This window comes from Xyrauchen texanus, chromosome 35, assembly GCF_025860055.1.
Source record: "Xyrauchen texanus isolate HMW12.3.18 chromosome 35, RBS_HiC_50CHRs, whole genome shotgun sequence".
Lineage (NCBI taxonomy): Eukaryota > Metazoa > Chordata > Actinopteri > Cypriniformes > Catostomidae > Xyrauchen > Xyrauchen texanus.
Window position 1 is genome coordinate 21,975,765 of NC_068310.1, and position 12,035 is coordinate 21,987,799.

General features: G+C 40.3%; 1 protein-coding gene across 6 annotated transcripts in view; it reads left to right on the top strand.

The window, feature by feature from the left end:
* Positions 1-12,035, top strand: part of LOC127629228 (agrin-like) — a 393,795-nt gene that overhangs the window by 334,578 nt on the left and 47,182 nt on the right. For all 6 annotated transcript variants that reach the window (XM_052106358.1, XM_052106359.1, XM_052106360.1 and 3 more), the window contains 5 exons: positions 114-482; positions 2,448-2,573; positions 7,066-7,193; positions 10,654-10,768; positions 11,591-11,710. In XM_052106358.1, coding sequence (XP_051962318.1) covers positions 114-482; positions 2,448-2,573; positions 7,066-7,193; positions 10,654-10,768; positions 11,591-11,710 — 858 coding nt within the window. The remainder of the gene's footprint in view (positions 1-113; positions 483-2,447; positions 2,574-7,065; positions 7,194-10,653; positions 10,769-11,590; positions 11,711-12,035) is intronic.

The window sequence follows — 12,035 nt, forward strand, 5'->3', positions numbered from 1 at the left end:
TAAGCAAGAGGCAAACAAGTTTAGGGGAGGAAAGAAAATGTTATTGGGGGGAGGGGCTTACAGAAACATTTCCATCTATGCTTACCCATCATTCCATTCCTGCTTTCTCCCAGAATCCATTGAGCTGGCGGCCAAACCCACCCCCTTCCCAACCACTCCCCGCACCACCCCTCCAACCGCTCACGTCAAGATCCCCAACCAAGGCTATGGCCTCACCACCACCTTCACCACCACTACAAGCATTCTTGAAGATGAAGACAGCTTTATGTTGGAGGCACTGCCTCCTCCGTGGGTGGAGGAGGCCGAAAATACATCATCTTTACCCAAGCACCACCTCACTACACCCTCCAAACCACCCCATGCCTCATCTCCACCCCCGGGCTCCAGCCATGGCCTTGAGGAGGACTCGGGCAGTGGAGAGCCCAGTGGAGACGACGACATGGAGGGTAGCGGAATGGAGGCGAGCGGAGAAGAGCCACTTGGTAAATCAGACCACTCACCCCAGTACATTCACCATAATCTTTCAGTCAAATGAGTTAAGGCATGATTGTCAGTAACAGATGAAAGGAGATGATGAAATTCTCACTTGTATGGACTGACCTTGTGCTCGAGATGACTGACCTCGAATTGAATTGTAATGGCATATCAGTTTAGTGTTTCCCATTATCTCAGCGGCCATTATTATTTGAGAGGTTTCAACACCTGACATCAAACCACTAAGTGAACAATTTTCATTTGGAATCATCAAACAATTCACAGAAATTACTAGATTCAGTTTTTAGCGTGGCCTAAACTTATGAGTTAACCTCTCCTGAATGCCATTTAGGATGCAGTTGAAGCAACCGCTGTTTCCTTTTCTCCTCAAAATTGCTCTTGCATAGCCTTTATTGATCAAGAAAATAATTCCAAAGGATAGACATTTAAAGACCCAATGAAATTATTTGACTAGCGTATACAGTATTTGTTTCCTGTGTTGCATATTTCCTTTTGGGATGGGACATATCAATGGGGTCATCCCTTTTTAAAATTCCCAAATAGCCATATAATTTAGTTAACATAATAGCTGTGCAAAACCTCTCTTGACAGCTTGTCTCGAAAGCAATGAAGGCACGTTCAAAATGAATACATTACAGTCACTTCCTTTGCAACTCATATATATACTGTACTAGTGTTAACGCAACCAAAGACACTGCAATTTACTTGCTAGTAAGAGTCAGGTTCTCATTCTAGATAGTATTTAATTGTATAAAACATGTATACGCCCAAGTGTACTAGACAAGTCATCAGTACTTTTAGGCCATTTTGCTAGAAGACAAAGACAATTCATAAAAATTTTAAATGTGTCAATCTGCTATGCGGTTCATTTTGTTAACTTTTAGAAATACACTTACATAGAGATGTTCTCAAAGCTGACAGACATGGACTGAAAGCCACAAAACACAATTTTGATTTCATTGGGTCTTTAAAAACACCCACCATATAAGAAATACATACTGTACGTGTATACAGATTTAAGTTGTAGGACTTTGCACAGTCCAGTTGTTTCTGTGTCCTTCTATGATGCATTAAATATGAAGGCAGACTATTTTTATTCAGCTAATGTTAACTTTACAAACACACTGTTTAACTACCTGTAGTGATATAACAGAGAACAGCAGGGCCTGAATATACTGTTCGTTCAGATTTATTCTCTTGTCACCATTGGACTGGAGCAGTCTTTGACACAGGACACATGAAGCCTGTCTGCTGTCACAGCGGGACTGGTCTCCTGGGATTTTCTGATGACTTTCTGCCTCCAAATGAACCAATAGGCTGTAAGGCCGAAGCAGTGTGGCGGCCAGCACGCACCTCAGGAGCAACAGCTCATAAATCTTCCTCTGTGAAGAGACGTCCAGTGATGCTCACCAGCTCCACGCAAAAGTCATTTTCCACCGCTCACTCTCTCGTTCACACACTGCCTCGCTCATGCTCACAGAGCCCTCGAACATCTGACGGCTTTATGGCTTGTTTGGCAAGCAGGAGAACTTTTTCTTTAACCCACAGTGATAATCTTCAGTATATACTTGTAGGTTTGAGGCTGTAGCCATAGCCAAGAGAGTTTGAACAAGATATAGCATATGCATAAACAAGTGTCTAAAAAGCACAAACATATCAAGAATGTGTTAAAAAGTAATTTCGCAACAACTCACAGATTGTTTACTGCAAATCAATGAGTCAACCATAGAGCCGTCTGCCACTATAATTATTTAAACCATAATTTCCTTCTCGTAATCGCCACAACTTGACATGTTAATTGTTTTTTTTTCTCAATTATTCAAACAAATAGATATTGATTCAAACTAAGTATGACCTGCAGGTGTTTAGAAGCATCAAATCTAAGAAAAACAGCCCTAGGGATATTATGACATTTTAGACAATATAAAAATGATCTACATCTCTCTCTCCAGGTACAACAGTAGCAACTACCACTCTTCCCTCAGCTGAGGAGCGGTCTTCCTGTGACAACACGCCATTTGGCTGCTGTCCAGATGGGAAGATGGCCGCCATCAACTCTGAAGGCACTAACTGCCCCTGTAAGTTCATTTTCAATCAGTCTCAAAGATGGGTCACTTTCATTTTATCACACACAGCAAAGAACATCATGTTTTTGTGTTTTAATTGTGTGACCAACTGTATGACTACATCGCCAGCAGTGGTATTCTCTTTATACGGAAAGAGAGGGTAGTGAGAAGGAGGACGGAGTTAGTATTGATGGAGTAAACTACAGTCGATGAGCACAAATTCGCTGTGTTCCAAAATCTAGTGAGCTGCTTACGGAACCAGCAATTTAATGGCATCTTAAGTATGCTCAATGGCAGCATTGCATGGATCCTTAATGGAGAAACGCATGATGGAGATGGAGAAACGATGAAGAATTAGAGAAACATAAGCAGAGCAACATTGAGTTGAGTCTCCTGTGGCATGCAAAGATGTTACCTAGAGAGTTTTAAATCAGTCACTTATGAGGTTCCATGACAGCTAGGATACAGCCTTTGGCCATGTCAAACGAATCCTTTTTTATTTCAAAACTCAGTTTTAAGTTTCCTAATCTCAAGTTTACTTCCTATTTTTCCATACGAAACTTGAGAGCATTTTCTTGAAATCTCGATACTGCAATTAAGAAGCTTTTTACGAAATGTGTACTTGTTGCAACTTCTACTTTTACATCACTAGATTTGTTAGCCAAATAAATAGTTTTTACTTTGATACAGATCCTCTCGTTACCCATACACCGATTATCCCTGATATTGTATCCAATATTACCTAAATGACCCTCAGTTAAATGGCTTTGAAAATAACAACATGAATGGGTCGCATTTTATAAGATGAACGGATTTGAATTTGCGGTATTTACTTTTACTTTTGATACTTGAGTATTTTTTTAAAACCAGGTACTTTTTACTTAAATAGAATTTTAATATATGACTTTTGCTTAAGTATGGAATTTTAGTGCTTTTTCCAGCACTAAATGGAAGACAGCTTTTGTGTTTTCAACCCTAAAGACATTAGTGTGGATGTGGCCTTGAAATGCAGAAGCCTAGGTTTTGGAGCAGAACTATAATCTCAGAATTGTTATGTTAGTCCATTCTTCAGAGTACGTTCTGTGTTAGCAGCCATGGCGAATGGATAAACCATTTTTACAAAATTTATTCTGACCAGCATTAGACCATACTGTACAGTATATGTCCACATATACACAAACTGTTTTCTCAAACCAGCCCATCTGTTTTATAAGAGCGGAAATTACACACAATGGAGACTAATCAATACACGGCAGGCAGAGAGGAGCAAGCAGATGCTTTGTGTTCTCTGTATGGGAACAGCAGGTCAAGTGTTCATGTCTTTTCTCAAATCCATCAGCCGGGACTCGTAATTGCCCTGCATTTATTGGCGATGTGTCACAGCGGCTTAGGACCGGGGCACTAATGTCCAGTCTTTTCAGTCTGCACTGTTAGCTCGAGCTCTCCCCATGCCTCTCAAGCACCAACTGAAGGATAACCCACTTCATATCAAGGTGTTTTACTGAGAGGATGAAAACAGCAAGCAGTTCAATTTAACCCATACTACCTAACTGCCATGTTAGAGAGGTTTGCTTTCCCTGTTTAACTAAGTTATAATTGATCAGTTTGTATTGAAATAAATACAATCCAATTTCCTCATACAGTATATAAATTAAAGGTGGAGTGTGTGAATTCTTCTGAACAATAATTTGTTTGAGCTGCACAACTGGGCTCAAGATAAAAGATGAGGGGTAGTGTTTGAAACTTGTTTTAAATTTTGTTTCCTGAACATTTCCTTTACTTCCATTGGTAGGCAAACAAATAATCCCACCCCAGTATCATGTGAATTGTTGAACCAGTGTTGTTATGTAAGGCTGTTCAGGATGTTCATACTAACATAGAGTATACTTGTTTTTATTAAGCTAGGATATGAAAAAGTATTCTAATAAGGAAAAAATTACACACATAATCTTCAAAATGTTAGTTAAGTATAAATTTGCATAACCAGCGTAAATTAAATCACATACCTCATTATATAACAGCAAACCATCTGGAGGCTTTGTTACCAAAGATAAGGATGACTTGAATGTGCACATGCGAGAAATGATGGACCATTACAGTATTGTGGCAGAAAGTTTAGGATTTTAATTTGAATCCACGTCTGCAATGTGCTCAGTGGGAAATTCCTGTCCTCAGATGTTTCCGATTCCGAATCTGATTGTCGTTTCCCTCAATCTCTCTTCACATTCAAATATTTGCTCCTCTTTGAAAGTCCCATCAGATAGGAGGTGATGTGTGTCTGGGCAAAAAGACCCTTATCATGCAGTTTTAACCAGCTTCTGTCACTCACCCGTTCCCGGGATTAGAAGACAATTACGGCTATCTTTCATGATAATCATACAAGTGCTTATGCCGGTCCCAGTCAAGCTGGAGTCTGGCCGGTATGATTGATTTGGGCAATTTGTTCAGCTGATTACATGCTGCACAGAACACAGCATCAGGCCCGCTCCCCGCCTCCTTCGCTTGCTTCTCTCGTTTATTCATTATTTATTTTGCTCCGTCTTGTAAAAATGAGCATCTGATTCTCCCTCACTCTGTCCACTTATTACTGTCAATGAGAAAGGTCAGCAATAACTTTAATAACGACCTCCACCCCAGTCAAAACATATGAAAGTATCTTAACCTAATATCTGTGATGTATGTATTGTTTTTTGCTTGTTGAAGGTGCGGTCACACTATGCTCCAAGCATGCTAAATTACTTTGGACCCCACAAAGAATATCGGCAACAGGATATGTCGTCACTCCCTATGACTTTTGTTTATGATAATAAATCACACATTACAAATATTAATACATTAAAATGTTAAAGGAATATTTTTAATAATAATTTTTTCTATGTCATGTTGTTTCAAGTCCATATGACTCTTTCTTTTGCAGAACAGGATGGTAAATAATTGAATGGATGTCTCGTTGGCTGAATTCAGTACAATGGCAGTAGATAGTGACTCACTTTAACGCTTCATATAAGTAGTCCATGTTACTTCTGTATCATATGCCAAGTCTTTTTAAGGCATATGATCAAAATAATGGTGAACAGATGTCACGAACCCCGCTCCCTCGCTCCGCCCCTTCGAGCTTCCTCACACACGCGCACTCCCTCGTGCTTACTCGCTCGTTCCGCCCCCTTCGAGTTCTGATGCTCGCATTGCTCGCTCGAGCCCTCACGCCCACTATGCTTCCCCTAGCTCTCTTGCTCGTAAACTATCTCCTCCCTCTGGCGCACTCGCCTCTATCAGCCTGAACATTATGACCACCTGCACTCACGCACTTCCAATCCCCACACATTAGTTTCACCTGCACTCGTCTCGTCACCTTCATTGTTCACACCTGCACTCGCCCCTATATAACTCACTATCCTTTCGTTTGTTTGGGGTTGGTTATTGTATTTAGTTCCCCGTGTCTTGACCCCCGCTAGTCTCACCTAGTTTTGACCTCCCTACTCGTTACCTTGTTGTTAACTGTTTTCCCGTCCTCTACCCTCTTGTTATTGTTATTCTGATTACCCCGGCTTCGACCCCCTTGCTTTCCGTGACCACTCTGTTTGCTATTGCCCTTTTGTTATATCCTCGTTCCCCGGCTCTCGACTCTACGCTTTCCCTGACCATTCTCCCTCTGGATTTTCCTTACTGTACCTTCGCCTGCTCTTTATTTAATAAAAGCAGTTTGTTGACTTACATTGTGACTGTCTCATCTTGTGTGTGTGTGTCCGGGTTACAACAGACCATTATTTAAGACTCTAGTCACTCTCAAATAAAAAATAAATAAATTTTAGTCAATAAATGGCACTGAAATCTGTGCTGAAAAAATATGGTGGCTATGCCAATAACATCAAACCTCATTGGTTCTGTGCATCTTATAATCAAACGTCATGGCGTCATAGCATAAGAAGTAGTGAGGTTGTGAAATGGCATCATGACTTTGTTAACGAGACACACAAAATTTGTACTTTGTTTCTTTGTATTGCTGCAAGAATCAATCTGTGACATTTAGATTCTTTGTTGGTCAAAGTCTTTTCACTATATGAAGGTTAGAGATCTCAAAACATAAAATTTGGTTATTAGAGTTTGAAGTTTAGTGTGAACGCACATTTAGCCTGCTGTGTCTGTGTGACTGTCTAACCACTCTTTCTCCACTCAGTCCTCCATGCAAACTTTTGGGAAGTGTCTCGGTCTGGTAAACTCCAGTCCATCCTCTCCTCCAGCCCTTCCACTTGTACCATCACTGTTGTCCATACTATCACATACTTCCCTATACTTCCACCACCACTGCAGTCAAATTTACACCTAACCTCACTTACCCACCTTAGGGAACCCCACCCTCACAACTAACCCAACAGCAACTCCATCACTAACTTACAGACTGGCATTGCACCAACCACTAGTGTGAAACTGAGAATGGACTGGCAATGTGTTTGTTTGAATATCTTGGATGTAATCAAGTACACTTCCCTGTTTTGCCCCACAGCCACCATGCGCTTCAGTGGCTTCCTGCATCTAGATAAGGTGGAAGGTCAGGAGGTCTTCTACACCCCTGAGATGGAGGACCCCAAGTCAGAGCTGTTCGGTGAAACGGCCAGGAGCATCGAGAGTGATGTGAGTAGTGCAGCTTGGACTTTGCACGTGTGGTTTTATGCATTTAAGAACCGTGCAATCATTGCATGACTAATGGCAATGAATTTGTAAGTATTTCTGTAAGTCTCCATTCTCTTACTAGTGGTTACTAGTGATGCTTTTTATGCATCTTGGAGAACTTGCCTCACTTCATGTAATACCTGACTGACTCAAAGATGTTGTGATGTGGGCTTTGAGTTCTACTTCTTTTGTTTGCAAAAGAAATGTTTGGAGATCTAAAATTGAGAGTTCCTATTGACACAGAAGATATAAATAAGACAAATGTTTTTGTGAAACATCTAATGTGCTAAGAATTTTGCACTGTACTGTGTATGTTGACAGCTAAGTCTTGATTGAAGATGATCTACTTATTTATTACAGATGGTTGTTTCTTCCTTCTGTTTCTCCATTTGTTCTCCTGTCTCTGAAAATTGACATAATGGGAATTTCTGTGCAATGAATTGTGATAATTGTTGACATTTTTCAATGACAGAAGACCGATGGACTTGATGGTCACAAGCATATGTTGTGTTTTGGATATTAGCTTAATTCTGTATGCTGTTGTGCTGGTTTTCCCTGCAGGTTTTTAACTACATTAACCAGCAAGACGCCCTTGGTCAAACAACTTCGCTGGAAATAGCTACACCAGAACCAAAACCAGGCTGGGCCAGCATAAAAACTCATATTCAGCAGGACATGGGGATGCTTACACAGTTCTTGTGTTCCATCTGCACAGTTTTTATTTTATTTGGTGGTTTCTTTAAACATGTACTAGATAGACGCCCTGGACCGTGATAAATCTCTGTTTTCAGCGTCTTTTGCCAAAGCACTACATTTTTAAAATGCTATGTCAAGTTAAAATAGTTCAACTTTAACATGCAGCAAAGCAAATTAATTTCAGATTAAAAAAGGTTGACCAATCAGATGAATCTGGGGGCAAGTTTAGCATATTTACTTAAGAACAAGTGCTTTGAGTGTTTATATTAGCTACAGAGTTTGAGAGGTAAAGATAAAATGTTTGAGGTGGAGTGTCTAGCTGTTTTTATTGTGAGAACGTGTCTTTTGTGAATGACCACACTACCTGCCAAGCGCTTACTGAAGCTGGCCATTTGTTCTCCGCTTGTTAACCTATTTTGGGTGTGTCTGGAATGAAGGGCAGTGCAATAATGAGTTCTACTTATCACTCTAATGTTAGCTAGCTCTGTGACCAAGATTCCCGACTGGAACTAAGTGAGGATGTAATCAGCCTCTCTCTACGATCATTCTTCCTGACACAGAAAGTTAATCCCCCCTACTTCAGTCCCTCATAGTGAGGTCCAAATCTTAAATGGGGCCATGGGCAGCACAGAGCCAGCAATTTAAATGGTTTCATCAGCCCTGAGCACGTTCTAATCCCTCTTCTCTTCTGCGCACAATGCCCCCAGGCTCAACTGAGCCACGAGATTGTGGCGAACACCCCCCTACCCTTCACGGCTCAGTATCTCCACCCTGTCTCTCCCTTCACTTAATTTCAAGCCTTGCCTGCTAGACTCTGAGGATAGAAGGGCCAGTTTCTGGGTCACTGTGTCCACCCTGGCTGAACCTCCTGCCTGGTTTTGTTGAGGTTCTCCTTTCTCTTTTCTTGCCCAGTATGTGTCCTAATGTAAAATGAACTCACTTTTCTCTTTTCCAAATTTAAATGCAACTGTAAATGAAAAGAGTGGAGAAAGCAAACACAAGGCCCTTGGGTGGCATGAATGGGGTACTCGACATGCCTCCCGCTGAGGCACTCACTTAACAGAATGTGCACATACAAGTCGGAAAGCATTAGAGACAAACTACAGGAGTGGTTTGAGTGCATACCTAATTAGGAATTAGGGCAGTTGGCTATCGGCGGGTCAGTGTTTACCTTATGCAAATCCCCATTTCGTGTGCCACTTCAGTGGTCTTCGCTGTTCAACATTGCATTTACAGAGATTGTGTTTGTGTGTGTGCAGAGATTTGAAGATAATGTCCACTTAGTTGAAATGATGTGGTAAGAAAGGAGATCATGGAAATATCCATTGCCTGATTTATGTGGTTTTCATTGTCCTAAACGGGACAAAAACAACCATGTTGCACTCACTTAGTTCGTGTTAACTTCTGACGTTAAACAGTTTCATAGCATTTCAGAATGTTTTGTGATAAGTTTGGCTTGCGATGAACTCTGCTTCTAATCAGGCCAAAACAGAATCTGCAGACTTTTTTGAGATTTTCTGTGCTGATTTTGTTTGAAAATCTATGGTATTCTGCAGAATCTATTTAAATGTGTAATCAATTCCTAAACAGATGATGACTGAAGTATTAATGTCTGCTGAAAGTATTATAAAATTTGCTAAAATATTTAAAGGGATAGATAGTCTCTCATCATTTACTCCCCCTCATGCCATCCCAAATATGTATTAATTTTTTTTTCTTTTGCAGAACATAAATAAAAAAAAGAATATTTCTGCTCTGTTGGTCCTGACAATGCATGTGAATGGTGACCAGAACTTTGAAGGATCAGTGATTAAATCTATATATTCTGAAGTGATATAATAGGAATAGTTGAGAAAAAGATCAATATTTAAGTCCCTTTTAAACTGTAAATCTACACTTTCATTCCACCTTGTTGTGTGGAAGTGACTTTCACATTCAGCCACCTACTGGTTGGGGCTGGTCAAAGGTGCCGATTGATAGTAAATAAGGACTAAAATATTGATCTGTTTCTCACCCACAACATCATATTGAATCAGAAGATGGATTTAACCACTGTAGTCATATGGATTACTTTTATGCCTTCATGTCATTTTTGTAATCATATAATCAATAATCACATGCATTGTGAGGACCAACAAAGCTGAGATTTTCTTGTGTTCTGTAGAAGAAAGAAAGTCAAACACATCTGAGATTGCATGAGAGTGAGTAATTGATAATATTATTTACATTTTTGGGTGAACTATCCCTTGGGGAACCACTCGTCTTTTGCTCTAGTTTTGACCAGTTTTGTGCAATGAAGTTAATTTTCACACGCTGTAGCCCTGTGAAACATTATTTTTGTACTGTATATACAGGTGGTTATTCACTTTTAGGGGTCAGTAGGAACTCTAGCCCATCTCACATTGCACAACATTTGTGACAAAATGCTCCTATTAAACGTATACTGTGTTGCAAGCTAAACCCATTCTAAATGGGCATCGTTGTAACTTGACATTTACTGCTGCCTTGGAAATGTGTTCATGTAATTTCTTCATGGAAGTTTGTGCACCTAGACCCAATTGGATTGAGCAGAGTTTTTTACTATCACACTATCTAATCCTGTGGTAGAATTTGGTGTTAACGAGAACTAGATCAACAGATCAAGTTTATTACCATTTTCATGGGATGTACTTTAAGCATTTACCACTTTTTCTCTCTCTGACTTTGTCTCTTGTTTTTTCTCTAGCTAAATGAGCTGTTCCGGAAGTCCAACGTCCAGAAAGACTTCCAGAGTGTCCGTGTGAAGAATCTGGCCCCCAGCAACTCCATAATAGCCTTTGTAGAGGCCCACTTTGACCCAGGTAAAGGAACTCCAACACCTCATAAGTAGGTATTCTTAATTATCAGCCTTCCCCTGCCACTCATGATGCCTTTCTTTGCCATGTGCTGTTGTTCATTAATTTATTAGTTCAAGCTGCTTCTAATTTATTTCTGAAGCGGCTCTCACTCACAAAGCTTTTCTAAGCCCGACGTATACTCATTCTGCTAACATCAAAATTCCCTCAGTTTATGCTCCTTTCGAAACATGCCCGCGGCAAAAAATATAAAGCAGATAAAAACTACCTTGTATGTTTGAGAAAAAGATAATTCAACAGCACAGCATGGGGCATATAAGTTGTGTAAAAAATCCCTGAATATATGGCTCTCGTCTTTTCTGCTGCTGGGCTATAGGAGTGGTCAAAGTGTTTGTCCTCCCTAGTGAGGTAATTTCTCAGCTTGAGCTGCTTTAATTTAATTCCCCCATCTCTTCTCATGCTTTTAAGACCCTCCAACCATCTATTACCAGCTGATAAAAATCTCCTTTGCTATTCTCTTTTTATTGGTCCCCTTCAGCAGCACAAGAGTGCAATTCTAGCACAAGCGCCTGTCATAAAGGCAGTATGTGGTGGCCAGTAACAGGGCCATCTGTGGAAGTGTTATTAGAGCGTTTCATCCCAACGTCCCTGAAACGCATGGGGGTTCAAGAGCAGCTTCTCCCAGGGGCCTATTACATGCAGGCTTTGCTGTATATTTTTGCAGTATGTTATGTCAAGTGGGAGGGGGAATGTTTATTATTTCCTCAAGCTCTGGTTTGTAATATGTTCACCCTTGCCTCTGTTTAATGTTGTGTTCTCATGCTGCAGACACAAGGTTTAGTGTGGAAGATATTGAGGGAGCTCTTCTCAAACAGCTCAAGGCATCTAAAGACACTGGTATCGTAGTGAAGAAACCTGAGGAAGAGAATGTCCGTATCACCAACTATGGTAAACAGTGTTGTAAATAAATGTATTTTATTAAAAGTGAATCACAATTTTGATGTTGTTTACTCATCCCCCTGTCCATTCAAACTTGTATGACTTTCTTTATTCTATGGAACGCAAAAGATGTCAGGCAGCATATCAGAGACTGACAACCTCAGTCACCATTCACTTTTATTGTATGGAAAAAAGATGCAATGAAAGTCAATGGTGACTGAGGCTGACAGTCCCTAACATTTATCCTTTTGTGTTCCACGGAAAAATGAAAGCAAACAGGTTTCAAACAACATGAGGGTGAGTAAATGTGACATAATTTTCATTTTTGGGTCAA